This window comes from Acomys minous (assembly GCF_964271855.1).
Source record: "Acomys minous genome assembly, chromosome: 4".
NCBI lineage: Eukaryota > Metazoa > Chordata > Mammalia > Rodentia > Muridae > Acomys > Acomys minous.
The window spans coordinates 111,416,838-111,443,067 of record NC_140486.1 but is presented as its reverse complement, the minus strand read 5'-3'; the positions used below and the strand labels follow the sequence as shown (position 1 = coordinate 111,443,067).

General features: G+C 53.1%; 2 protein-coding genes across 5 annotated transcripts; both read right to left on the bottom strand.

Moving 5' to 3' along the window:
- Positions 1 to 1,540: 1,540 nt before the first annotated feature.
- On the bottom strand, positions 1,541 to 9,823 carry CHRND (cholinergic receptor nicotinic delta subunit). Of its 3 annotated transcripts, XR_014778606.1 has the most exons (13): positions 9,688 to 9,823; positions 9,304 to 9,449; positions 8,872 to 8,916; positions 8,465 to 8,574; positions 8,139 to 8,294; positions 7,806 to 7,918; positions 5,444 to 5,644; positions 4,863 to 4,974; positions 4,666 to 4,780; positions 3,299 to 3,503; positions 3,093 to 3,211; positions 2,177 to 2,420; positions 1,541 to 1,864 (listed from the first exon to the last, which is right to left on the bottom strand). XR_014778606.1 is itself a non-coding variant. In XM_084778997.1 (12 exons), the coding sequence occupies exons 1-12, from the start codon at positions 9,737 to 9,739 to the stop codon at positions 2,238 to 2,240; spliced, it is 1,557 nt and encodes a 518-aa protein (XP_084635123.1). In that variant the 5' UTR covers positions 9,740 to 9,823; the 3' UTR covers positions 1,541 to 2,237. The 3 variants fall into 3 exon arrangements, 2 of the variants coding, with proteins under 2 accessions (XP_084635123.1, XP_084635124.1); XM_084778997.1 differs by having other exon boundaries at positions 1,541 to 2,420; XM_084778998.1 differs by lacking the exon at positions 9,688 to 9,823 and adding an exon at positions 9,582 to 9,665 and having other exon boundaries at positions 1,541 to 2,420.
- Positions 9,824 to 11,173: 1,350 nt separating this feature from the next.
- On the bottom strand, positions 11,174 to 16,061 carry PRSS56 (serine protease 56; the record flags this gene model as incomplete). 2 transcript variants are annotated; one of them, XM_084778996.1, is made up of 13 exons in its annotated part: positions 11,174 to 11,620; positions 11,952 to 12,058; positions 12,377 to 12,439; positions 12,536 to 12,700; positions 12,789 to 12,968; positions 13,111 to 13,273; positions 13,507 to 13,649; positions 13,870 to 14,029; positions 14,114 to 14,213; positions 14,587 to 14,776; positions 14,880 to 14,933; positions 15,287 to 15,394; positions 15,959 to 16,061. In XM_084778996.1, 13 exons carry the CDS (start codon positions 16,059 to 16,061, stop codon positions 11,417 to 11,419), a joined length of 1,740 nt encoding a protein of 579 aa, XP_084635122.1. In that variant the 3' UTR covers positions 11,174 to 11,416. The 2 variants fall into 2 exon arrangements, with proteins under 2 accessions (XP_084635122.1, XP_084635121.1); XM_084778995.1 differs by lacking the exon at positions 15,287 to 15,394 and having other exon boundaries at positions 12,377 to 12,700; positions 14,880 to 14,936.
- Between the last annotated feature and the right edge of the window lie 10,169 nt (positions 16,062 to 26,230).

The following is a 26,230-nucleotide window of genomic DNA, read 5'->3' as shown; positions in this document are numbered from 1 at the left end:
CTCCAAGTCAACCATAGAGGACTGGTCCTGACAACACCTCAGGGAGCTAATGAGCTGTGCAAAAGGTATTCTTGGTTGCGTGTGGTATTTGGGGGTTTGTCACCTCTGGAGAGTCCACAGTCTCCTTAGCTGGGACAAGGACGACCCTACAAGTCGCTGGACTTGCTACATGCCAGCAGCATCACCACATGCCAGGGTTCCAACAGTGCCCCTGAGTGGCAGAGAGAAATGGCTAGCAAGGGCAGATGAGGCCCCTTCTCCCAGCCCTTGTGTCCAAAGATGACTGGGTAATTCTGGGGAGTCCTGGACTCCTTGCTTATCTGGTAGGTGTTGGATGAAGAAGCTGTTTTTTCTGAACTTCACCTTGAATCTGTAGACAGTAACTAGGGTCAGTTTTGGCTTGACACGGGTTTTCCTTTTCCTCAGACACATCTCAAGATCACTCACTGCTGTTGGGACCAAATGGCATCACCACTTCTCTCTGAGTAAATAGTTTGAGCTGTGAAGACTTTATATCTGTAAAACGATGAGGTGAACAATTGGGCCACTGGTCCCCCTGATCTTGACTCCTTTCTGTCACAGGACTAGGCTGGGATGCAGGAGTCCTGGGCACATACCCTTCTCACCCATGTCCTGCAGCCCAAGCCCGCAAATGCAGCCCTGGCTCAGAGTTCCCGAAAGTTCCTAGAACACAGGTACTTTTATACCAACAAGCAAACTCAATGTTAGCAACAACTGTGAGCGAGGCTTACTGCACACACCGTGCAGAGGAAGAGACTGAAGCTAAGGGTTGGGATACAGCTAATTGATGGGAACACTTGCCTTCCACGCACAGGCCTGTGGGGTCCATCCCAGCTATCATAAGAGAAGCAAAGTCAAGACTGCAGCAGGAGTGATGGGTCCTTGAAGAGCATACCGTGAACGGAAGCAAGTGCCACAAAATCTGTGCTCCCAAACACATTTATTATCCCCCACAATTCCTGAGGGTCCAGAACCCGGAAGCAGCTAAGCTCTCATCTGGAGGTCCCACCAGGGCAGAAAGGTCCTCTCTCTCCCCACCCATGTGGCTGTTGTTAGGTGGACCCTTCTGCAGATCCTCAGCACCGTAGCTGGCTTTCCAAAGAGAGTGGCAGAGTGGGAGGGAGATGCCACTCTGTGTGTGTGTGTGTGTGTGTGTGTGTGTGTGTGTGTGTGTGTGACTATGTAGCCCAGACTGGTTTCACACTTACAAAGATCTCTCTGCCTCTGCTTCCTAAGAGCTGGGGTTAAACGCATGTGCCACCACCACCCAGCAAGAGCAGCACCATCTCAGAAGCTGTTCTTTGAAGGACCCTAGCATCATTTCTACCCCATTTTACTCTTACTGCCAAGTGCACAGTGCAGGGACTGTTTCAAGGTGTGAACTGAGAGGTAGGATTTGCAGGTTACACTCAGGCGTGCTCTCGACAGGGCCTGGGGTAGGTCTGAATGGCCCCTTCCTTTAGGATGGGGTCGACGGCTGTGGTCAATAAGAAAACCGAATACACATTTAAATTTGAACTTCAGGCGAACAACGGATAGTTCTTTATCACAAGTGTGCTCAAATATTGTGAGGCAACCCTGGTTTAGGCAGTCCGGAGAGAAGAAGAAAAAAACTTGGGAGTACTTTACAGGGGCTGGGTCCTGGATGTGTGTGACTCACGCTGATGGGACTTTAACTGATAGTCCCATGATCCTCCACGCTAGTCTCCAGCTTCTCAGAAGGACCCAGACAGAATGACAAAGGAATCGGGGCTGACAAGATGACAATCTGGACAGTCCAAAACCGTAGACGACCTTCTTGCCCTGGACAATGGAGAGGAGGCCTCGGGTGGGACCTGGGAGCCTGAGTTTGAGTGGGTGGGTGAGGGAAGGAAGGCAAGGAAACAGGAGGTTCAGATTCTGACTGGAAGGGAGCAAGGCAGAGACGCAGCTCAGATGGAAGGACCCTCTTCCCAGTCCTGGTGTCATTTCATTGGCCCTTGAGCAAGACCCTTGCCTCTCCCCACACCCCTGGGGCCTCCTTCCTACCACATCCACTCTCAGCCCATCTCAAGTGTCTCCCTCCTTTATTTAGAAAGGAATTGCTCCCGGGAGCCGGCCTCTCCCTCCTATGACCTCAGTCCAGCCACACAGTGCCAGGCAGGCCCCAACTCACGGACAGGAACAAATTGCTATTCTCAGACTGTTGTCTGCCTGGCTGTCCACTCATGCCTGCCCTAGATGAAGCGCTTGTCTTTCTCGTCGTAGGAGAATGGGTCTCCAGGGAAAGGCTGGGGTGGAGGCTGGTTGTAGACACCCTGCAGGAAGATCCAGGCTGTGCCCACTACCATGACGGGTGTCACCACAAACAGGCAGAGACGGTCCACTGTGCGGGCCACCTGGTTCCAATTGTCCTTCTCCTACAAGTAGGGTCAAGACACCATGGGGTGAGGGAGGTTCTCAGGATCACACCCCTAAGCTAGGGACCAGTAATGGAGGCACTTAGGGTTGGTTTATATGTGTGTGTGTAGTCATCTCAGGCTTGCATCAGTGGGGGTGGGGGGTGGGGGTCAGGACATGCTGCCATTGCTCCTAGTAAGGGCCCACACCACTCAGGGGTGCTTCTAGCCACATGGATACAATGGGAGGACTGTTAAAAAGTTGCCAAAGAGTTGATAACCCAGTATGGCTGCCTTTGAAAGGCCCGATGCTTGGCTGGGGGTGTCACTCAGCTTTCCTAGTATACATAAAGCCCCAAGTCCAATCCCTAGGGCCACAAAAGTAACATAATAACAGAAGAAATAGTGACACTGTCTGGAGTATCTGAGGAGAAAGAACAGACCCTAAGAAAGACTTAGAATGTCCTGATCCGGTAGGGCTGTGTCTGTGTGTGACCCTGAGCTTGGCCCAGTGTGATGCTGTGAGGCTTCATGAAGAAATTTTGCCTTCCTGGGAGAACTCATGACAAGGGACCCTTACCCATCATGCATCTCTTCATCTAAGCAGGCATGTGTACATGCGGGGAAGACAGAATTCACTTGATCAGTAGAGTACTTGAGCATCTGGTTCCATGGGAAGCTCAGGTCACTCACCTCATTGTAACTGTTCTGGTCCCTCATATGGTTGACAATGAAGTTTGCCCCATCCACAGCTGGCTTCAGCTCATTGAAAAGCTCCTGTTGGACTTGCTCAGAGCTTGCTGGGGGCTTGCCTGTAGACACGGGCCAGAGGCAGGAGTGATGCTTATCCATGCTCACCTCCCACGTACGGGCCAAGCTCCAAGGCTACCAGAACTCACGGGCTGTGGTGAGGCGCCGGGCCAGCCCGTGCCGCTCTGACTGCTTCTCAAACATGAGGTCACTGCGGGACTTGAGTGAAAAATACTCCTCCGCCTTGGAGATGTACCCCAGGGAGCTGCTCCTCCGGATGACAGCCCTGGGGCCTGGGTCTTCCTCTCCCGGGCGAGACATGAGCAGGAGCTTGGGCAGGGTCTCCAGGAAGAACTTTGGCAGTCAAGGGGACACAAGGGAGGCCATTTCAGAAATGTGGAGTCACCTCTATACATTATGATGACCTGGTTGCCAGGGTCCCAAGGCTGACCCCATCATCTGTTTCCCAGATCCCCCCACTGACTGGCATAGAGGATGTTTTCAATGGTCCCTCATTACTCACAGTAATAGAAGAACTCAGTCACTGAAAATAAATCTTAAAAACAAAAAGGAGCTGAGGATGGGGTACGTGTCTGTAACCCCAGAATTCAGAAGGCAGAGGCAAGAGAATTAAGAGTTTGAGCATACACTTTATCACTGAGCCACACCCCGGCCTCCTTCTCCCTCTTCCTTCTCCATGAGTCAGGGTCTCATGCATCCCAGGACAGCCTAGGTCTCACCAGGTGACTGAGGGATGACCTTGAATTCTGATCCTCCCACTAGGATCCTAGGGCTGTGCCACCAGGCTGGGTTCCCATTTAATATTAGGCCTTGGGCAAGCTAGCACTATACGAACTAGCCATCACTCATGCCCCCCTCTTTTTTTTAATGAGTTGTATAGTAAGACCCTGTCTGGAATAAGTAGAAGCCCAAATATTGAGCTCAGTCTTTAAACAATTAAAGACAAAAACCATTAAAGACCTATAGAATCATCATTAAAGACCTATAGATTCTTTGTTGAAGATCTATAGAGTTGTCGCCCAGAAGATGACTTGTTCCAGCAGAGCCTGTTGGCCCTCAGTGGCTCAGTTCAAAGATAGCCTCGTCCCAAACACCCTGTCCCCTGTGTCCTCACCTGCTTACTTTTTACTTTAAAATTACATTTGTTTATGTGCACATGTATGTGGGTATATATGTGCTTGGGTGTACACATGCCACAGTGCTCTTGTGGAGGTAGGGGGCATGCTGCAGGAGTTGGTCCCTACCCCCTTAAATCACATGGGTCCTGGGGGATCAAACTCAGGTGATCAAACTTGGTGGCAAGCACTCCAATCCACTGACCCATCTATCTGGCCCCTTATTTTTTTTAAAGCTTAGTGGGGCTAGGGATTGAACTCAGGTCTTCACTCTGTACAGCAGGAACAGCGGTTCTGCGCCCAATGCTTCTGAGCACACCCATTGCTCTCATCGATCCTTCTGCCCAGGACTTGGTTTCCATCTTGGGTCAAAAGCTCACCTTCTTGACTCCCTCAGACAGCACGTGGGTGCTGGGCGTTCGGAAGTGGATGTTGAGCACGATGACACAGATCACCACCACCATGGTAACCAGCACCATGCCGAAGAGCAGGAACCTGGGGGCGCACACCGTGCCTGGAGCAGGGGACCGAGGGCAGAGGCAAGGGCAGGGCTGGGTGTGGGCAGGGCTGTACTCACTTGCCTACCAAGGGGATGGCCATGGATGTGGCAGGCAGCCTCTTGGAGATAAGCAACAGGAAGACAGATTGGGCCAGGAGCACTGAGATGGCCACTGAGGTCTTCTCTCCACCTGGGGAGTCAGACCTAGCTGGAAGCTCACGCTTAGAGTCCATAATGTCCTCCCCTCCCATGGTGGGCCCTGCTGCCACTGTTCAAAATACCATGACAAGAATCATAGGGTATGGCATCGCATGCCTGGGTTTAAATCCTGTCCCCATAGTTTATTAGCTGAGTGATCTGGAAAAGTAGCCTAACCCAAGCTCCCTGCCTGTTTCTCAAAAACATCTGGAGCACAGCACTGGGTCAGCGATCAACATTAACTGTTCTGTTTGCCAATCAAGAAAGCTCCCAGGCACCCTGGCAGAACCCCAACGTGCACTTCCTAAACCAAAGAGCAGCCAGGGCTGCCCGCCATTCCTGCCTGAGTTCTTATACACAGTCATTTCTCCCTTCACCATGAAGAGAAGGGGCAGGACCGGAACACCTGTGCTAGGTGGCCTTGGGAGCCGGGGAGCCAGGGAACGGGGCATGGGGCTCACAGTCGCCTGGCAGGTAGAAGACCAGGTTGATCATGAAGGAGATGAGCACGCAGGGAACCAGGATGTTAATGACATAGAAGAGTGGCTTGCGGCGGATGATGAGGTAGAAGGTGACGTCTTGGTGGCCGGTGCTGTCCATCGGGACACTCAGGTCCACATTATTCTTGGCTGCTCGGTGTACTATTTCCCATTCACCATTCTCTGAGGGAGGCACAAGGACAGTCTGGGATCAAGGTGGAGGAGGGGAGCCCATAGGACTAAGGAGCCTTGGGGCAGAGTGAGGGCCTGGGATGCAGCAAAGCAGACCCCTCTGCTGTCTGAGGGAGCTGAGGCACGGAGAAGTCTTGGGTGCTGTGGGGTCTGTCTAGGGGGTTGGGCTAGCAGGTTCAGTCTCTGAGGAAGAAGTTTTTCTCTGACTTTTTGTGGTTCTTTTATGGTCTTTGTTTTGTTTTGTTTTGTTTCTCTCTCTCCTTGGTTCAAATAAGGAATATGTTTTGGCTTAAAAGCTGTCACAAGGGGCTGGAGAGATGGCTCAGCAGGTAGAAAAGTCCTGGGTTCAATTCCCAGCACTCACAACCATCTATAACTGTAGTCCCATGGGATCCAATGCCTTCTAGTATGGAGATGCAAATTCAGACAAAACTCCCAGATAAGTAAAATAAATAGTAATAAAAAAAAAAAAAAAAAGAAGAAGGAGAAAAGAAAAGAAAAAAGTGGGCCTGGAGAGATGGCTCAGTGGTTAAGAGCGCTGCCTGCTCTTCCTCAGAGGTCCTGAGTTCAATTCCCAGCAACCACACGGTGGCTTACAACCATCTGTAATGTGATCTGATGCCCTCTTCTGGCATGCGGTATACATGCAAATAGAGCACTCATATACATAATAAAATAAATAAATAAAATTTAAAAAAAAAAAAAAAAGAAGAAGAAGCTATATTAGATCGCTGTGAGTTCGAGGCCAGCCTGGTCTACAAAGCAAGTCCAGGACAGCCAAGACTACACAGAGAAACCCTGTCTCGAAAAACCAAAAAAACCAAAAACAAGACAAAACAAACAACAACAAAAAACAAAAACAAAAACAAAACAAAACAAAAAACAAAAAAAAAAAAAGAAAGAAAACAAAAAAGAAGCTATAGTAATTGGGTTGTGTGGCAATTAAAGAGAGTTTTTTAAAATCACTGGCGGGAGCCTAGGAGTTAGAAGGAGAGGACTCCATGAGATGGAAGGTGTCTGTCAGGCTCGATGACCTGAGTTCAATTTCTGGGAAGGAGAGAACTGACTCGTGCAAACTGCCCTCTGACCTTGACAGATGTGCCATGGCATGCATGTGCGTGCTACACACACACACACACACACACACACACACACACACACACACACAGACAGAGTACTTTGTTTTAACTAAAATGCTCTTGGCCCTTGAGTTTGCAGTTCAAGCTGATATCATTGTGCAGTCAAGGCTGTCTCTGAACTCCTGATCCTCTTACCTCAGCCTCTGAAGTACTGGGATGACAGGTGTGCACCACCCCGCTTTTCTTTTTGTGTTGTCGGGTGTGTGTGGGGTGTGGGGTGTAGGTCAGAGGACAACTTGTAGGAGTTGATTTTCTCCTTCCACCATATGGGCTCCAGGAATTAAACCCATGCTCTCCGCTTTAGCGGCAAGTGCCCTTTACTCGCTGAGCCCCATTTATTTTTATTCGTTTTTGAAACAGGGTCTCGGTGTGTAGCCCCGGCTGGGCTGGAACTCCCTGTGTAGACCAGGCTGGCTTTGAAATTGGGGCAGTTCTTCTGTTTCTGCCTCCCAAGTGGCGAGATTACAGGTATGTGTTACCACACCCCTTTGAGTTTGCCTTCTAAGTTAAAAACCAAAGCTCTAGTGTCAGCTCTTGGCCATCCCTCCTTGGCCTAGATCTTAGGGAGAACCTTAGGTGAGTATAAGACCCATCTAGGGTATCCCTGCCCTGAAACCAGAAGACACGCCTCTTCTGCTATACAGGACTGAGCAGGGAGCCCCACAGAACTGAGCTAGTCACAGATGGGGTTGGTGGTGGCACACACCCATCCATGGGACCCCCCCTAACCACACCCCTAGGCTCTCCAGGTGCAGGAAGGCCCGTTTACATCTGCATCAGCCACATCCATCCTCAGGGGCCCTGCCATCCTCACAAATATCTACTGTGTGTGTGTGTTGGGTGTAGTGGTGCTTCTACTTTTGGAGTCTCTGTAGGTGTGCAGGCTGCATACCTGTCCCTGCCTGTATGTGTGCTGGTGCCCCCAGCTGTGAGTGTGTGGGGTGCTGGTGTGGCTGTGTACATCCAAGGATGTGTGCATCGTCAGGGCTCACCCACCATGGCTCCTGAAGTACCTGTGAAACCCTCAGGGTCAATGATGATCCATTCGATGGGGTAGGTACGGCCATCTTCCTCCTCCTCCTGCTTCAGGCTAAGTGTGATCTCCTTGGCTGTATACTTGAGTGAACTGGAGAGATCAATGGGCAAAGAGTGACCATGAGTCTCTGGATGGGGCTTCTGAGGGCAGGAGGTTGCGGCGCAGGGGGAAGGGCTAGTTGGGAAAGGATCTGGTCTGAGAAGATTTTTGGTCAGCATGGGACCAAGGCCCCTGTCTGAGAGCATTTCCCTCACCGCCTCCTGCCCCCTGGCTGGGTGCCCTGGACCAAGAGGCATTCAGGTGGACGCACCTGAATTTGAGGGAGCAGTTCTGCCAGTCAAAAGGGAAGTAGGTGACCGAGATGGGGCAGGAGGAGCGGAAGATGGCGGGCGGCAGCCAGGTCACGTAGCCCGAGTTGTAAACAAGCACATTGCAGGCGTATGAAATCTGGAAGGAGCCATCATTGCTGTGGGATGGGGGGGACCATAATCATTGTGTGCCCTGGCCAGGCAGGGACTGGCAGGACTGGAGGAGCCAGGAGAGAAAGGACAGGCAGGCAGGGTTGGAGGTGCAGGCTGAGGGGATAAGGGAGGGAAACAGGACAAAGCAGGGAGGTCTGGGAGGCTTCCTCTCAACTTGTTCTCCAGCACAATCTCTGGTAGCCACACCATGTCCGGGGGCAGGCGCAGGACAGTGATGTTCCCAAACTCATTGACATCCCATTGAAGTCGGCTGTCTGTCCAGGCCTACAAGTCCGGAAAGAACATCAGGAGTGGGCTCTGCCTCTGTCCACCCTCCCCAGTGGTCCTCACTTCTCTAGGGAAGACAAAACAAAGCCTGAGAGTTGGGACAGAGTGGCAGTTCTAGCACAGAGGAACCCTAGCCTTCAAGGACATGTCCTCGGCGCTAGCAGAGGCCTGGGTGGAAGAGGGCAGCTGGGGTCCGTGTACTCAGGCTCTCCCAATGAAGTGTCCGCAGGAGCTTGTGGATCCCCACCGGAAGTGAGCACAAGGGGCCCGGAGCCTTTGGCAGGGTGTCCTTACATGATCTATCCACACGTTGGTGGTGAGGGTCTCTTCCACTTCTTTCTGTAATCAAACAAGAGAATTGTCCCCCAAATGGTCCCAACAAAATTTCACCCAAACTCAGTCACCAGGCTCCAGGGGACCATGGCAGCTGGAAGGACCAGGGTCTCCAAGAGCAACAAATTGAGGTGGGTCTGCAGACTACAGAAGCAGAGGGCAGGAGGCTGCTGAAGTGGGGCCCGGGAGGGCACAGGGACGAGCAGTGACAGTTGGAAGGCACAGCTCAGATGGCTTTGGGTAGCTGTAACTCCATAGCGCCATCCGGTCTGGGGACTAGTTCGGTAGGTCTCACGGGGAAGAAGAGCTGGTCAGGCTGAGGAGGCCTTTGAGCAACTGTCCCTTCTTGCCTTCCTCTCCCCAGCCCGGGCCATCCCAGGAAGGTCCACTCACCAGGGAGATGAGGTTGGAGAGGGTGAGACTTAGTGCGACATCCACTCTGTCCTCCTTCCGAGCCACTGGCCGAAGTTCTCTGTCGTAGCCCTTCTCTTTGAACAGGTGCTGGATCAGCCGGTGCTCCTCATTCAGGCCCCAGCTGCCTGGGAGGGGTCGGGAAGGAACAAGGTACTAAGTCACCAGACCCGGGAGGGAAGCTTCCCTATGGTCCCGCTGGGTCAGCCCTGGGCTGGGCAGAGCACAGGGAAGTCAGTTGCTTCCTGGGAGTGGGATACCTGGGGTTAAAAAGGGCAGAGTGGGAAGTAGGGATCATTGCAGGGAGGGAACCATGCAGTGGGGAGCCCAGAAGGCCCCCAGGAAGGGAGTCATGTCCACCCTTACCACACACAGCAAGGGCAGCCAGCAGCCCCAGTGTGGGCAGAGGCCCCGCCATCCCCCACCTCGGACTGGGGCTTAGGTCTTCCCTTCAGCCAGTTGGCTACGGAATGAGGCAGGCTAGGGGACAGGTGCTGGTGGCTTGGGGTGTTTGGAAAGAAGAGGCCGGAAATGCAATCTGATACTTCAAGGCTGGTGATGAGGGGGTGGGGTTTGCCAGCTAGGGCAGGAGCCCAAAGCAGGGATTGTCAGGGATAGCTGGGAGGGTGGGGGCTGGGAGGGTGGCAGAGGATGGGGGACACATGGTGTGTGTGTGTGTGTGTGTGTATGTGTGTGTGTGTGTGTGTGTGTGAGTGTATGTGTTGGTAGCCTTGATAGGGTGGTGACACATAGGCCAGTTGCTGCCACTTGGGTAGTAAAAGACATGTTAGCAGCTGTCCTGCCTCTAGCTCTTTTGTGTATATGGTATATGTGTATGGTGTGTGTACACGTGTCTAGTTATATACATACACATGCGTGTATGTGCTTGTGTATGGGCCAGTGGAGATCAAAGTCTATAGTTCTCAATTTTGTCTGTTTTTTATTCTATTCTATTTAATGTGTGTGTGTGTGTGTGTCTACATGCCACAGTGTGTGTGGTCAGAGGATAACTCACACAGAGAAACCCTGTCTCAAACAAACAAACAAAACAAAACCTATCTGTGTGGGAAGGATTGTAAGCTTTGTCACAGGTGAAAGCAGTCTTGGTGGGCTTTGCCCTTGGACACACCACGGTAACTCCCTGAGATTAACCTTGAGGTAGACTGGGTGGAGCCATCCTGGGCCTGGAACTCAGGAAGGGGACAGAGGGACTCCACTTGGACTATTGTGTTTCTAATCGACCCTCAATGGGAGAGGGAGACCGCCCCTGGCACATGAGAGACCGGCAGGCAGAGAGGACAGAGAGGAGCAGCAGGTTGAGACCGGGCTTGAGCGCACGTGGATCAGGAAGAGGATCAGCGAACAGGCCAGAGACACCTAGGGACCCATCCTGTGGACCAGATACTGGAAGGTTCACTTTTGTTTCCCTTTAATCTTTTTTCCCTTTTGTGTAAGCTAGTTGGGTTGTATAATAAAGTTTAATTGTTAAGAAACAGAGCCAACATACCTATCTATCTGCTATCTATTTATTCTGTGTGTGTGTGTGTGTGTGTGTGTGTGTGTATGTGTATTCATTTCATGGCACATGCCTGAGAGTCAGAAGACAACTTGAAGGAATTCTTTGGAGGAGGGTTTCATTTTGTAGCCCAGGCTAGGCCAGAGCTCACTATGTAGTCCATGTTAGCTTCAAACTCTTGCTTCAGTCTCCAGAGTGCTAGAACTGCAAGCAAGAGCCACCCTTCCTGCTTCTGTGTGGTCTCTGTTAACTGTTTCCAGAGGCCTGGCCCCTGCCCTACCCTTACCTAATGACCACTCCTCCTCATCCCAATAAAGCTCCAGATTTTATGCAGATTATAAATAACATTTATTAAAGCAGCTGTGAGTGTCTGGTGACACATTTGGGAAGACATGTGAGGTCTGAGGTCCAGGACCCCCCACTCTCTCCACACATTACAAGATCAGCTGAAATAGTGAGAGCTTGTCATATCTCACATAACCTCGTTAGCCTCACAGGATAAGGCTGCCTGGCGCAGGGAACAGGAGGCTGAAGTTGGTTGTGGTACCCCTTTCCTGGCCTCTGGGGTTCCAAACCCATTCAGGGTCCCTGGGGCTCTCCTGTCAGGAAAGCCGAGCGGAAGGCCTTCAGGGCCTGCACTAGTAGCCGAGGGAGACTATGAGCCAGCGTAGAAGGCTCCAAGCCCACCAGGCCACTGAAGACCACACGCTGGTCCCCCAAGCCGGCCCTCACCCAAGCTTTGAAGAGCCCAGTCAGTGTCTTGGAGCCCAGATCCGCCAGCACCTGCAGAGGGAGGTCAGGATCCAAAATAACACTCCGGAGGGTTTTTGACCTGGGGGTCATTTCTTCCTCCCGAAGCTTAGGAATCCACTTAAATCCTTGCCCCGCCCTCTTCCTGTCATGGCAGCCCACCTAATTTCCTGATCATGTGAATGACCACATGAGCCCCTCCATTCTTACCTCTCAACTTTTCTCTCTTCAGAGTCACCTCTTATCCCAGCTCCCCCGCCCGCCCCACGCAAAAGCTGAATGCCCCTGTCCAGTCCCTGCTGGCCTTCGGTCAGGTCAGCCTTCACATGTTGCTGTGAAGGATCTTGGGCAGCCTGAGACCTACCTCGTGAAAGTTCATGGCCAAGTGCTCAGTCGGGATCTGTAGGATCCAGGCGTGTGCTCGCTGAATAGCTGCCAACTTCTGTTGCAGAGGCTCCAGGCCAGGGCAGCCTACAAGAAAGGGGAATCCCCCACAGGATCAGAAAACAGACGGTAGAGGGAGCTAAGGGCAGATACCCCTGACATCCACTGCGTGCTCCAGATGGGGAAACTGAGGGTGGCAGAGGTTCCGTGTTCATGCAAGGTATAGTGCCTCTATTTGACACCAACAAGGGCTCGGTGCCACAAATCTCCCCAAAAAGCCATCTGTTTCCCAGGGAGAGAGGCAGTGAGCAGGTTTTCTCTGTTGTCATTTGGAGTTTTCTAGCAGAAACCCGTTTCAGCCTTTTGGCTGCTTCTCTCCAGAAGGCCGGCAGGGAGCGACATTACCCTTTGTTTCCTTGCGCCGCTCCGGCTTTGGCTTCTGGAACCACGATTCTGCAACTCGCGATCCTAGGGTGGAGATCGTGGTGTTATGGGGCACGCCTGGGCAAGAGAACAGGACTCCGCGACCTTGGGACCAAGGCTTGGTTGGGGCACCTGGGATACCTGAGTACAACCGCTGTTCGCGGTCTTTGTGGCCAGGAGGCTCCCGGAGTGACGGAGCGGAACGAGCAGGCGCGGGGACTCCACGCTGCAACCCTGGCCGAGGGCCCAGAAGCTCCTGCGCGCCCCGGAGCAGGCCGAGCAGCGTGTGCGCCAGTGACCGCAGCTCTACGGGAGGGGACAAAGGTGTAAACTGTCCGCCCGGGCGTGGGGTGGGGCCCGGCCCACTAGTCAAGCCGAGGACAACCAGACTGACCGCACCGTCGCCGGCGCTGCAGACACTGTTGGAGCGCCAGTTGGGCACAGGAGCGCTCCGACCTCCTGCACCGGCGCGCGTAAAAGGCGCAGAGCTCTTGGGTGTCCGCAGAGGGCTCTTCCTCACGCGGGTCCCAAGCTAGAAGTTCTCTGCAGCTAGGCTCGCGAGTGGAGGGGGCCGCTGCAAGCAGATGCCAGATCACCCCTTTGTATGGGGCCTTACAAACCACCTATCCGCCGCGCTTCCATGGAGACCAGAGCAGCGGCATAGAAGCTGGCTTGCTCAGAACTGTCCGAGGGACCATTGGCAGGGGGATGCTCACCGTTCATCTGCTCCTGTAGCCAGTCTTTGAACACGGCCACACGGGTGTAGACCCCAGGCTTCCCTGGCTCCCCACAGCCATCCCCCCAAGAGGTGACTCCAAAGAGGACCTCTCTGGGGTGCGGGCCAGACTCAGAACAGGTTAAAGGGCCTCCGGAGTCACCCTAAGGGACCAGAGCCAACAGAGAACAATACATTCACCATGCCTCTGTATTATACCTGCCTAGCACCTGGTGGAGGCGGTGGCTTTGGCTTCTGCGCTTTCTACTTGCTTTCATTTTAATAAGGAAGGTTTAGCGGTTGGTAGGAGCCGTCAGCTAGACTCCAAAGAGAAGGGGGGCTATCTTGTCAAGGAGAGAGGCGCATCCAGGACCCCCCTGTCAGTTTGAGTTCATACCTGGCATGAGTCGATGCCCCCAGCCAGGTAACCAGCACAGAGCATGGTGCTGGGACGCAGCCCAGGCCCCAGGGCCTTTTGACAGGTGTCTGCACTGAGCAGAGGAACGCGGGCCTCCCTCACCGCCTGAGACTCAGGCCCATCTACAAGAAAGAGTGTAGAGGGCAGGGGTTTGGAGGGTAGAGCCTTGAGCCTTGAAATCCCCTCCCCCTTTCCCTTTTTTGCTTTCTTCCGGTTTGTGAAATGGAAGATCATCTTAACCTCCCCAAACTCAATCTTTCACCCACCCCCCAACCCCCACCCCTGCCCCCACTGATTCTTCCACTACCACTTGCAGCTTAGCCAGGCCTTAGCTGGTAGTACCTTCGAAGAGGGCTCCCCAGCCTGCAATGGCGCAAGGGGTGCCAGCCGGAGGTTCCCGAGAACCCTGGGGTAGGCAAACGGGGCGCGCCGGCCCCTCTGGGCTCACAGGCGTCCACAACTGTACCAAAGCCAGGTCATTGTGAAAGGTCTGCGGGTCAAACTAGAGAGAGGTGGCAGTCCAAGGTCAAGGAAGAAGGTTGGCTGTGCAGTTCCCAGCTCTGAGGACACAGGCATAGCTTCTCACCTTAGGGTGGGGCAAGATGCGGTTCACCTGCACTTCCACCGCTTGCTCCCCCTGGGGCCCCTCGGCTAGCATCACAGTCCACAGAAGCTCATTCGAGGCACTGTAGAGCAAGCAGTGGGTGACACGCATCAGGGACAGAGGTGTTGCGAGGCCCCTTGGAGGCCCAGTCCCTCATGCACCCACACCGTCCTGTGAGCCTGCAAATGCTGTGATCCTAGGGACAGAGAGGGAGGCCTGGGAAGGGGTGGGTCCTCACAGGGGGAAAATCCACAGTGTGGTGCCCTCCTGCTCTGGGTACTCTCCCCACCCCCCCACCCCCGCACCCCCCCCCCCCACCGCGCCAGCATTTTGAGGCCCGAGGCTAGGAGCCAGCTTCCCCTAGGGGGCAGCAGAGACCGGCTCTGCTCTCCTTTGGTCCATGGGTGCCAGAGTCCCTCGGGATTGGGTAGCCCTGCTGTGCCTTTCCGACGTACCCGGCGAAGCAGTGTGCAGCCGTGAGCACCCAGGACGAAGCCACCAGGACGCCGCCACAAAGAGGCAGACCCCCAAGTTGCAGCCTCACTAGCCAAGGCCAGGCCCCGGACGGAGCCGTGCTGCCTCCAACTATGCGGCCGTGAGCTCGGGTCACGTTGGCTACGCCCTGGCTCCTTTCGCCACATGGTCCTAGAATGGCCAGAAACTGTGTCATGAAGGAAAAGTTTTAGCTGTCTTCACAGTGAAGCCTACTTCACCCTCAACCCTGCTCCTTGGAGCCTTTTAGTCTCACCTGGCTCCGGTGGGTCCTGGAGGAGCGGGGCTTGAGGTCTTGGGCGCCCAGGTCCTGCTGGGAAACAAGTTTTAGATTCTCACTGCCGCCCTCTAGCGGATCCTCTACCCATTTGCTGGGCCTGAGCCCGGGCTCGTCTCTCTACCACTCCCTTCCCTGGCCCACCTTCTAGCACAGGGGAACTGTTTGAACAGCCGGGGACCTGCGACCACCTGAGCGCATACTGTCCCCCACCTCCCTGCTATGCCTGAAGTTTGCATTCCCCTTCCACTTGGACCTTCAAAAACAGTCTGACCCCAAGGAGGATGGAATCTTAAAAATAAGGGCTGGCCACGGACAAGAGAACGAATCCCGTGGAATAGTGTGAGCCTGCTGGGGCATGGGCAGGGCAGCCCTGTTGGTACAACCTTGGCAGTCATGCAGCCTGTGCCGGATCTCCATCAACACACGCTTTATGGCCCACTGGGCGCTCCTCTGGGCAGCCTGCAATGCCTGAGTCCCCTGGGCAGACAAAACTGCGTGGACATGGGACACAAAGTCACATCTCCTTGGCAGAGAGCCCCAGTCTACTCTCCCTGAAGCCTGTCTGAGGCGCCTGTAGCATGGTAGGAGGCTAGGTTACTAGGGTGGTAGAGAAAGTGAGGCCGAGCCCTCAGGGCAAGTGGTCCCACGCTCAATTGAATTGGGCTGGAATCTCTGAAAGGTTTCTTCTTTCATAGAGGAAACCCGATGCCCACCGTCACCCGGTGAATGTGGCTGAGATATCCATTTTCTGGCCTGCATTACCAAAGCCTACAGCCCTGAGTCTTCTAACTCTGTTAACGTAGAATCCCTTGGCAGCGAGCCCTTACTGTTTTTGCTTCCTGGGGGAGGACATCTGCCCCTCCTCTCCTTCCTATATCCCTATATCCCGGTTCCAGCCCCCCCCCCACCCCCCCACCCCCCGCAAGCAGGTCAGCAAAAGGGACACAGGCCCTCATAAGTTTGAATGACAAACTCATTTTCCTTGCCCTATCCTTGACCTCATTTTCTCTATGCCCCTCCCATTGCAGTGGCTTCCTCAGACAAGCCCGGCTCACCTTGCAGGGTGCTGGGGGACAGGCGCATGTACAGTGGATGCCCATGGACAGTCTGGGAGTCTGGGGACAGTAGCAGCAACAGCAGCAACATAGCCAGCAGCATGGTGACCTGGGGGCCAAGGCAGGAGACCCTGTCCTCTTTCTTCCTGAAGTCCACCCTCTCCTGTGGTTCTTCCTGGGCACAGGATTTGTGTCCCTCCAGCCGCTCTGACCGTGATGTCTTACACTAAATTACCCATTTCTAGTTAGTGGTCTGCACCTCACCTGGCCCTCACCCCTTGGGAGCCCTCAGGGAAATGGCGCTCAGGGCTATATAGAGGACAGAGGGGGTGTTTTTGCGTGGGAGGGCAGCCAGGGCTGGGGGGGAGAGCGATGAGGTAGTGGGCTCGACCCTCACCTTTGAAGTCTCATCGTCCCAGCTTTGAGTCCCCCGCCTTCTGTCAAAGCAGCTCTTGTTCTGCGGCTGCTTCAAAGGGGCTTAGACGGGGAAGGAGGGCTGACGGTTGGGCTGGGGGCCAGGCAGAGAGAGACTGGTGGGCAGGGGCTCGGAGGGGGGGGGTTCCCCATCTGCTTCTGCCACCCTGGGGAGTTCACCGCTATGCTGGGGCAGGCACTCTTGCAGGGAGGAGAGCAAGAGGTAGGGGTGGGTGTCCTGGGCACTCTTACCCCCTAAGCAAGCCATTGAACTCCCAGCCCCTCTGCCCCTAATTGCTTGGCAGTGTCCCTCCTCCGTGTGGCCGTTTCTAAAGATGATCAAAGTATTCTAATTTGCTCTGTAATTGCCGCACTGGGGTAGCGGGAAGCGGCAAAATCGGGAGATGAAAGGCCCCACTGTGGCCCAGTTCGGGGAGCACAAGACCCAGCAGCTTCTGAGTCTCTCCCAGACCCCTGTTCCTGCCCGCTCAGTCTGTCCAGCATTGTTTTCAGTTGATGTGACCCTGATCTGGCAGGAGAGAGTCTTGAGAGAAGGGCCATAAATAGGCAGCTGTCCTGATATTCAGTCGCCACCTGGGGTAGGGCTGGGCCTTTGGGTAAAAACAAAACAAAACAACCCTTGGCACCTTGATTTATGCCGGTAACAAGGCCACTTTGGTTAAGGATTTAAGTACAGGAATTGGGACATACTGTGGCCAGGGGCTATGTTCTCTTCAAACTCTCTGTTACCACTACGAGGCATTCGGGAAGCGAGGGGGGGGGGCAGGGGGGATGCTAGGTACAGACTGTGTAAATTTAATGACACCAGGGATTGGGGTTAGCTATGTATTTCATAGAGATAAATCTTATGTGGTCTCCAAGTTCTTAGCAGAGAGGTATGGCTCCCGTGTGCCGGTTGTAGCCTGGCCAGGCCAGAGTGGCCAGCATAGCCCCATCTTTCCTCACCATACTCCCCCATAGTCCAGTCTGATGGCAGGACCGGGGTAGACCCTTCTCTCACCCACACAGCACAGGGCAGGGCCTGGAAAAATCATATCATTTCCGATCTGGCCCCTACAAATTGAGAACTCTCCCCTCCCCACCCCCCACCCCACCACCTCCGGCCCCCAGTCAGCACTATCTGCCCTTCTGGGTTTGGTCATTAGCCACTTGTCTGCGTAAGGAGCAGTGCTTGTCTGCCATCCCAGTGCTGTCCCCAACACCAGTGCCGAACCTGACGCATACTGTGATGAGCAGGCAGGCTCCTGTCCTTGCTTTGAAGTATCCTTCTTTCTGGCCACAGCCACCTCTCTAAGCCCTTAGTTTCTTGGGCAGTTACTTAGAGTGTAAGGATGGTCTGCATTATGTACATAGCTGGTCTGCTGCAGGAAAGAATGTGGGGTGGTGATGCCGAGAAAGGAGGTGACAGAACAGGAAGATGAGAAATCAGGGGCCACAGATATCATTAAAGGTCCCTCTGGGTCCCTTCTGCAACCTGCACATCACTCCCAGCAATGAAGCAAATCAGGACATAACAGCAGGAGGTGGGGAAAGCTGTGTGCTCCGTGGCTTTCAGCTGCAATCCTGTCCTGTATCTGGCAGTGACTGCATGAGGAATGGTGTCTCCCAATCATAGGCCCTCAAAAAAAAAATTCCTGGTGTGATGGTGCACACCTGTAGTCCCAGGAGGTGGAGGCAGCGTGATTGTGTGACCTCAGGACTTGGAATCTAGCCTGGGCCACAAAGCAGGGACCACATCTCTTTAATAAATAAAATAAAAGGTTGTTTCTCCTCCTCTGTTCCAAACTCAGAGGGAGAGGAGTTTCCATTACTGAAGGCCTTAAAATTAGAAGACTAGACTCTGACAGCCACATGTTAGGCTTAGACACTTGGTACCAATACACCAATTAAAGAGACAGACTAAGAGCTGGAGAGATGGCTGAGTGGTTAAGAACACTGTCTGCTCTTCCAGAGGACCGGGGTTCAATTCCCAACACCCACATGGCAGCTCACAACTGTCTGTAACTCCAAGATCTGACACTCTCACACAGACATAGATGCAGGCAAAACACAAATGCACATGAAATAAAAATAAATAATAATTAAAAAAAAAACAGAGAGAGAGAGGGGGGGGCTTATTCATGTGGTCACTTTGGGAAGGGGGAACAAATAAAGGTCCAATGACACCACACCCCCCACCACCACTACCAAGTCTGTCTTGAGGAATCTTCATATGAGAATTAGGTTTAAATAGAGGGTAAATTATTCATGACTGAGCAGTCCTAGTCAAGAAGTGGGTTCTGTCCCTCACTGATCCACCGTCAGGAGAATATGAAATCTCTTCCTGGGAGATAAGGTTCTCCCTTGGCAGGGACAGAGCAATCTTTCTCTTCTCCCAGGATGAGGTTCCTGGAAATTTTAATTCTCAGGGGTAAGATGGTATTTTCTTTCAAGAGTCTCATAGCCATATGGAGAGCCACAAGTCTTCCTCATCCCCCCGAAGGCAGAAACAAGCCCTTAGCTCCAGTTCGCCCACTCTAAAAAGAGGAAGGGAGAGAGAGGAGGGACGGAACCTTCGATGTATCTAGAAAGCCTTAGTGGGTTCTCAGGAGGCGTCTGTGGGTTCAGGTGAGGAGGAAAGGACTGGGGGTGGGGAAACACAGGTGGGAGGGATGGGAGGAGTGGAAGGAAGGCCCAGGCCCTCCCCCTAGAGGCCAGTGATGCACCCTCCTTACCGATCTGCCCTGGTCACAGAAGGACCGCCCCTCCCTGCATCACAAAGTCCCCTGACTGTGGAGTGCATTTAGTCCCAGCCTAGCATCAGGAGGCAGAGGCAGGCTGATCCCAGTGGGTTTGAGGCCAACCTGGTCTACATAGCGAGTTTCAAGCCAGCCAGTAATATACAGTGAGACCTTGTCTCAAGACAAAGAGATGTGCTTCTTGACCTCCATGTTCTTTCAGGAGAAGGAGCAGAAGGGGAACAGGAGGATGGACTTGCTTAAGAACTCCCTAAGGCTGTCTTTGTGGGGCATTGTCCCTCCCTCCCTACTACAATAACGCCTGCATTGGCATCACCAGGCCTGATGGGCATAGCGGTGGCTAGGAACCAATGAGAGACTGACATCAGAGCCTCCGTGGGATGAGAGGCCACTCAGCTGTGACTCAGAGCTCAGGCCTGTGCGTCTGACTGTACTCCAGGGTGAGCTTTTCTGAGTCACTTCCTGTTGGGGCTCAAATCATGCCCCCAAAAAGATAGGCTAGAGTTCTAACTCCCTCACTCCAGGATGTAACCTTATTTAGAGTATGCAATCATGAAGACGTTTGGCTGCTCAGTCCGAAGTGGCATAAAGACAGAGGTCATAGGACAGAGGCTGTGTGGCGGTGCAAGCAGGAACTAAAGGGATGAAGGCCTAAGAATGACAAGACTCCAGAAGAACAGGGAGAGAGGAGGAGCAAGGGGACAGGTTGCTGGCAGCAGCCTGAAGAGAGCAGGGCCGTCCCGAGCCCTTGATTCAGAGATGTGGCTCAGTGTCTGTTCTAGGCCCCCAATGGGTGCTATGTGGCACCAGCCTGTCAAGGATGGATGCTCATCTGGGAGGATGGACCAATATCTGCCCTATCAGGAAGATTAGCAGAATTGACACAAGTTAAGTCTTCTTGCAAGGGGCTAGCAGGGTCATCGCTCCGGGGCTCAAGGGAGTCTGCTTACCTGAATGAACTGGGGAGGCAGCAAGGGAAATGTGGCAACCCAGAAAAGAAAAGGGGACATGGGTGGTGGTAATGGGAGGGGGCTCTCCAGGGGGTTGGGGTGGCCTGACTTTGGAGGATGGCTATGAGTTAGTTCCCTTCAGTTTGCCAGCTTCGAACTCTGACCTTCCCAATTCCCCTAGGAGGGACCTGGGGGAGTGCTGTCTGAGAGTGGGGCAATGCTAAAGCTGGGCTTCCTGCTACAGGCTTCATGGGCTGAGAGCAGGGTATTATTGGGATTTTTCTGCAGGACTCAGTGGCTGGGCAGACCCTACCTCTCCCTTCCTTTTTGCCAAGGCTGGCCTCAAACCTGAAGCAATCCTGCCTCAGCCAGCCATACGGACATATCCAGACACCACCCACATCACTGCAGGCCACTGTCCAACTTGTGATTGGAAGGGGAAAAAAAAAACCATTTCACAGGCAGAATTCAACCTTTTTCTTCTCCCTTCTTCCCTCCTCCTCCTCCTCCTCCTCCTCTTCTCTTTTGGTACTAAGGATTGAACTAGGGCCTTGCTTATAGTAGGCAAGTTACTTTCCCACCAAGCCACATCCCCAGCCTTCTGATTGCGTGCTTCTCTCTCTCTCTCTCTCTCTCTCTCTCTCTCTCTCTCTCTCTCTCTCTCTCTCTCTCTCTCCCTGGACTGGCTTCAAACAGGATCCTCAGCTATATGCCATGCCTACTACTCTCTCTTTACTTTTGGTTTTGAGGTGGTCAGTGGTCTCACTAATTTGCCTAGTCTCTTCGAACTCATTCTGTAGCCCAGGTTGGTCCCTTTTAGAGTTGCTTTTTCCAGGTACTTTGTCAAAGAGGAAAGTAACAAATTCCACCTCCTGTATAATATGTTTTTCTTTATCAGGATTCCAGATCTTTTTGTTAACATTAGAATTTTGTTGCTGTTGTTTTGATTTCTTGAGACACAGGCATACACGACAGTCCAGTCAAACTCACTGTGAAGCCCACACTCACCTCAAACTCAAAGCAATCCTCCTGTCTCAGTCTTGTGAGTGTTGAGATAACAGAGGTGAGCCATTTTGTCTGGCTTAGATGATCTTTTTAGGAGAAGAAATCTCTGGGGCTGGGGAGTGTTTGCCTGGTATGTGCAAAGTTCCGGGTTTGACTCCCAGTACCACATAAAGTGGGCCCAGGAGAGTCCTCCCAGCACTCAGGACATGGAGGCAGGAGGATCAGAAGTTCAAGGGCATCCTCGTCTACACTGGGAATTTAAGGCCTGGTGAGTCTGCGATCCGTGAGTCCCTGGGTGTGTCTGTGAGTTGGGGGGAGGCTGAGAAGAGACACACGAGTCATGAGGCTTGCTCCAGGGTCACTTCTGCACATTCTTTCCACATAAATTATAATTAAATTTCATCAATTCTATTAAAAATCTCCAGTTAGAGCCCTTCTTATAACAATATTAATTTCTATCAGTTTGTCTCTAAACTTCTATCTGCATCAATGCAAAATGAGATTTCTGGAAATAACGGCCACTCATTAATATTAATAATGCTTAATTTCTTTCTTCTCCTTCTTCTTCTTTTTTTTTTTTTTAAAGACAGAGTGTCACTGTGCAGCTCAGGCTGGCCTCACACTCCAGGTCCCCTAGCTCAGCTTCCCTCCAGGTGCTGGGGGGACTACAGGTGTGCACGCCATCCAGCCACAAGCGCCTTCGCTTCCAAAGCTGAGAGTTACCCTTACTTCAATTTTAAACTACTCATGTGTGCTTCCCTGCACTGCTGATGGTGGTGTTTTAAAAACCAGCAGGTGCCCAGGCACGGTGGCACACACCTGTAATCCTAGTACTCGGGGAGGCAGAAGCAGGTGCATCTTTGTGACTTTGAGGACAGCCTGGTCTACAAAGGGAGCCCAAATATTTATTAATGTCAAACACTGACCCAACTTCACGAAGCTCAAGGTATTATAATGTATTAAGCCCCCAGCACAACTGTTTAAGGTTGGTACCATCTCTAGAGGAGAGGACATCAGATCTGATTGTGCCTGCTCCCGAAGACTTCCGTGGCCACTGCACCTCCTCATTCTCACTTGTCAGGGATTTCCTGGGGTACCTACACAAAGGTGGAAGGTTCTAGAAAGGAAGGATTAGAGTCCACGCTCTGCCTCCTTCTCAGTGATGAATTTGGCAGTGAGGAGAAGAGGAGTTGGATGGAGAGAGAATTCAGGGAGCTGCAGTGGCATCTGGGGGCCAGGGCCTGAAAATGGCAGGTGAGATGCTGAGGGACTAGGGTCCTGGAAGGAAGAGGAAGAGAGACCCCAGGGCTACCACATTTTCTTCAGTGTCTCTTGGAAATCTTGTATCCCTGATTGCAGAATAGGGAAGAAATGACGGAGTATGAAAGCTGGTGGTCTGGGACTCTTCTGGAAGAGTTCCAGACACTCTCTCCTTTTGTTTCCAGTTTCCAGGCATGGAGCTGGAGAGGCTGCATCTATATCAAGGGCCCCTCTGCAGGCCACACCCAACTCTTGCTTAGAGCATCAGGCCCCGCCCCTAAGGATCAAGAGAGGCAGGTATCCAGGGCATGGACCAGAGATGAGGCCAGGAAGGTGTGTGTGGGGGGGGTGGGTGGGGGGGGTGGGTGGGGGGGACACACAGCCAACAAATCCCTAGAGGCAATTACAGAGAGCAAGGCAGGAAAGGGTGCTCTTGCTCTGCCGGCTGCAGCCACTATTCTTACACACACACACACACACACACACACACACACACACACACACACGCCAACCCATTTGCTGGGTAATGGCTTTGCAACAGCAGGAATTATCTGCAGCATTAGAGGCAGCCCTGATAGGTGGGGGAGGGGTGGGTGTTGCCTCTTTGCCTTGGTTTTGGGGATCCCAAAGGAACAGATAGTTGCTTGTCAATTAGGACCTGGCACTGAAGTGCCAGGGAGTCTTGGGGATGGGGTAGGGGATGCTACAGAGGGCTTGGTGAGGGAGAGGGCCAGCCCCTGCCCCTCCAGCCCACTGCCCCTCCGTTCTGTTTCAAGGCCTGTAAATGGGAGGATAACCGGGAGGAGGACTGACTCAGGATGTGTGGTAGCCTAGGTAGCCTAGCTTTTGCTTGGCCTCAGGATCTTTTTCTAGAAGCTCAGCCTCAGGCTGGCATACCCAGTCACCAGAAAGGGAAGGAGGGAGATGAGAGGGCACAAGAGGACCCAGAAAGGTGGCCTGGAGCTATGCATGTGGTGGGGGTGGCAGGCTTTGCATTAGTTGCTTGTTCCCTCCAGGATGGGCCTGGCAGTGTTGGGAGGTAGCAGCTCAGAGGAGGGACAGGGTCGGGAACCTAGACACTCCCCTCACCCCCAGTCTGGATCTCCTGAAGTGTCAAATTGAGGATTGACACTTCCTATGCCCAATTCTTTAGTCATCTTGGAAAAGATGATGGACAAGACCCTGGGGATCATCAAGTCCATGTGGGGGTGGGGCTGGTCCCTGGGTTCCCAGTGTCCTGCTCCAGGGCTTGGCTAGGTCTGGCATCTTCCATGGGGACGCTGGCTTCTGAGTCATGCCCATCACCCTGACAATAAAAACCAGGCTCCGTGACTCTGGCAGCAGGGGAGCATCCTGCCCACCTGCAGGCACACCCAGATTGCATTTACTGAAATAAATTGCTGGAGAATATAAATCCTGCACACATGATTAATGGGAGGCAGGGAGGGAGGCTGGCAGCCGCCATGAGGAAGAGCCCCTGGGAACAGAGTGACACTCCAGGCACAGAGCCAGCACAGATGCAGGGCCTCCGGGAAGGGGAGCCGGCAACTGTGTTACCAACCGCTAGGGTCACTACAGAGCTACACAGCCACTGTACAGGGGACCTGGCCCCAAGACTAAAGCCAGCCCTACCCTGGCTCCCATCAAGGCTGGTGGTACAGAGGAGCCCACCTTGAGCTGGGAGCTGAAAGCTGGAATAGATCTTCAGCTGTTGGGGTGTGTGTGTGTCCCTGAATGCCTGTTTGGGGGGGGTTGTAAAGGGAAGGTCTCAGGAGGGGTAGGGGGGCATCGAAGATCTGGTCATCTGTTAAGCTCATCAACAAATCACTTAGGTTCCCCCAGCCTCAGGCTCCACATCTGTTCAATGGAACTAAGCCCAGTCACTGGGCTGGTGAAAGGTTCAGCAGTGTCCCCTGTGCAAAATTCCCATGAGGGTGTTGGACATATAGGCGACCATCTCAAATAGCAAATGTCAGGATTACACAGCTGTACCACCATATCCAGCTTACAAATACTTAAAAATACAAAAATTTTAAGGGCTGGCCACATGATTGAGTGGGTAAAGGCAACTGCTTCCAACCGGAAGGAGCACAGTTCCATCCCTGAGACCCACATGGTAGAAGGAAGGGACCTGCACACCAACTGTGTATGTTGTCTTCCGACCTGTACACAGTTGATGCTACTCACAAATAAAAACGTGTTACTTGTTTTTTGTTTTTAAATTCAGGAGCTGTTTCCCCCTGGTAGTTTTCAGGTGGAATCTCCACCAAGATTGAGGCAGCCTAAAGAAAGCCTGGTACGCGGTGACTGTTCTCTTTGCAGGCCCTGACCTCCAGCCCGGGTGGCCCAGGCCTCAGCGTTAATGCGCCGGATGAGTCTGAACAAAGCAGGCGTGGGAACCGTTGCTCCGTGGAAGCCTGGGATGGGCTGAGTGAGGCTCAGCAGCTGTGGCCACGACCAGAGCAAACCAGGCACTGACTGACCGGCAACGGTAACTGTGCTCAAACTAAGGTTGAGAACTCCGGCAGGTGGCAATGCAGGGTAAGAGTGACCTTAGTGGGAACTGGAGATGCACTGGTGACAGGCTCATCTGTGGGACTTTCGCCACACTGTAGCCCGCTCAGCGGTGGGAGCCTAGCTGAGGTTAGGGAAAGTAACATTGGGTGTGAAAAGTAAGGGTCGTCCTGAGAGGCTCAGGGACCCTGGGTTGCTCAGAGGCTTTGATCCTCCAGACGCAGACCTTCCTCGTCTAAGCGGCCACGAAGGAGACCTGAAGGCGCGGGGCGCCTCCTGGTGGTTCTGTTTGAGAGATGCAGGCGTCGCAAGAGGCTGGGAAATCCCGGGCTGTGCCGCCTCAAGGTCTGGAACTGCGTCAAGACTCAGGACAAACCCGACGGGTCAGAGCAGGAGTGCCTTGAAGGTGAATTTCAGAAGTCCCTCCTTCTATGTCGTCTCCCCTCCAGGGGCTCCTGCAGACCTAAGCAGCAGAGGGGCAGCTACTCTGCCTCGAGATCTCCCAGGGCTGCTTTTCTGTGCTCTAGTACCCTAACACTGGACTTCCATTTTCAAATCACCCACTATCCGGTCAAGTGTAGCTCTGCTGGAGCCAGCTTCCTGAGGGTATAGGACACATTTCCTGTTTTCCCTCTGTCTCGGGAGCACTGAGGTTAACGGGCATGTGCCACCCACACTCAGTTTATGAGCTGGTGATGGAAGATAACCCAGGGCTTGGAGCATGCTTGTAAACCACTCTACCAATTAAGATGCATCCTCTATCTTTGCAGGGTACCCTGTTCAACGCGTCTTAAAGGCTTTGAGTCTGTGACATCAGAGGACTGCGCCAAGTAGGTTTCACCCAGGAAACTGGGAGATGCTGGACTGGGGTGACAGGCAATACCCATCAGTGGTGGTAGCTGGTTTTCACCTGTGATAAGATCCTAGACTTAGGATAAGCGCCGCCCATTCCCAACCCGTCTCCATCCCCCCCATCTTCCCAGCCCTCCACCTCCCTTCGCCTTTCTAGTTCTGCCTGATCATCTCCACTCTGGGAGGCCCACAGCTTTGGTTCTCTTGCAGTGTGTGTCCCTGCAGGCATAGAGAAGAGGTTGAGGGCATCAAAGCTTCAAAGCTGATGGCTGGCTTCTGGGTGACCTCTGTGACCTCATGAGGTATTTAAATTGCCCACTCCACTGAACTTCATAGGAGGCCCATTTTACAGACCAGAATACTGAGGCACAGAGCGATGGATGCTTTCCCAGGTCTGAATATGAAGACCCTCCCTCTGAGGGAGAAAAAATGGTGCTTGCTGGGACTCCCTCTGGGTTTCATGTTGGTTACGGAGACATGGTAGGAAAGAAATTCAGTGTTCACTTATGAAGTTTATT

Coding starts and splice junctions, on each gene's coding strand:
- CHRND (XM_084778997.1), bottom strand. CDS start 9,739: ATGGCGGGGCCTCTGCCCACACTGGGGCTGCTGGCTGCCCTTGCTGTG. Junction 9,450..9,687: donor GGCTGCCCTTGCTGTGTGTG/GTAAGGGTGGAC, acceptor GACCCCTCCCAG/GCAGCTGGGGCCTGAATGAG. Junction 4,975..5,443: donor CTTCTACCTGCCAGGCGACT/GTGAGCCCCATG, acceptor CTGACTCCCCAG/GTGGAGAGAAGACCTCAGTG.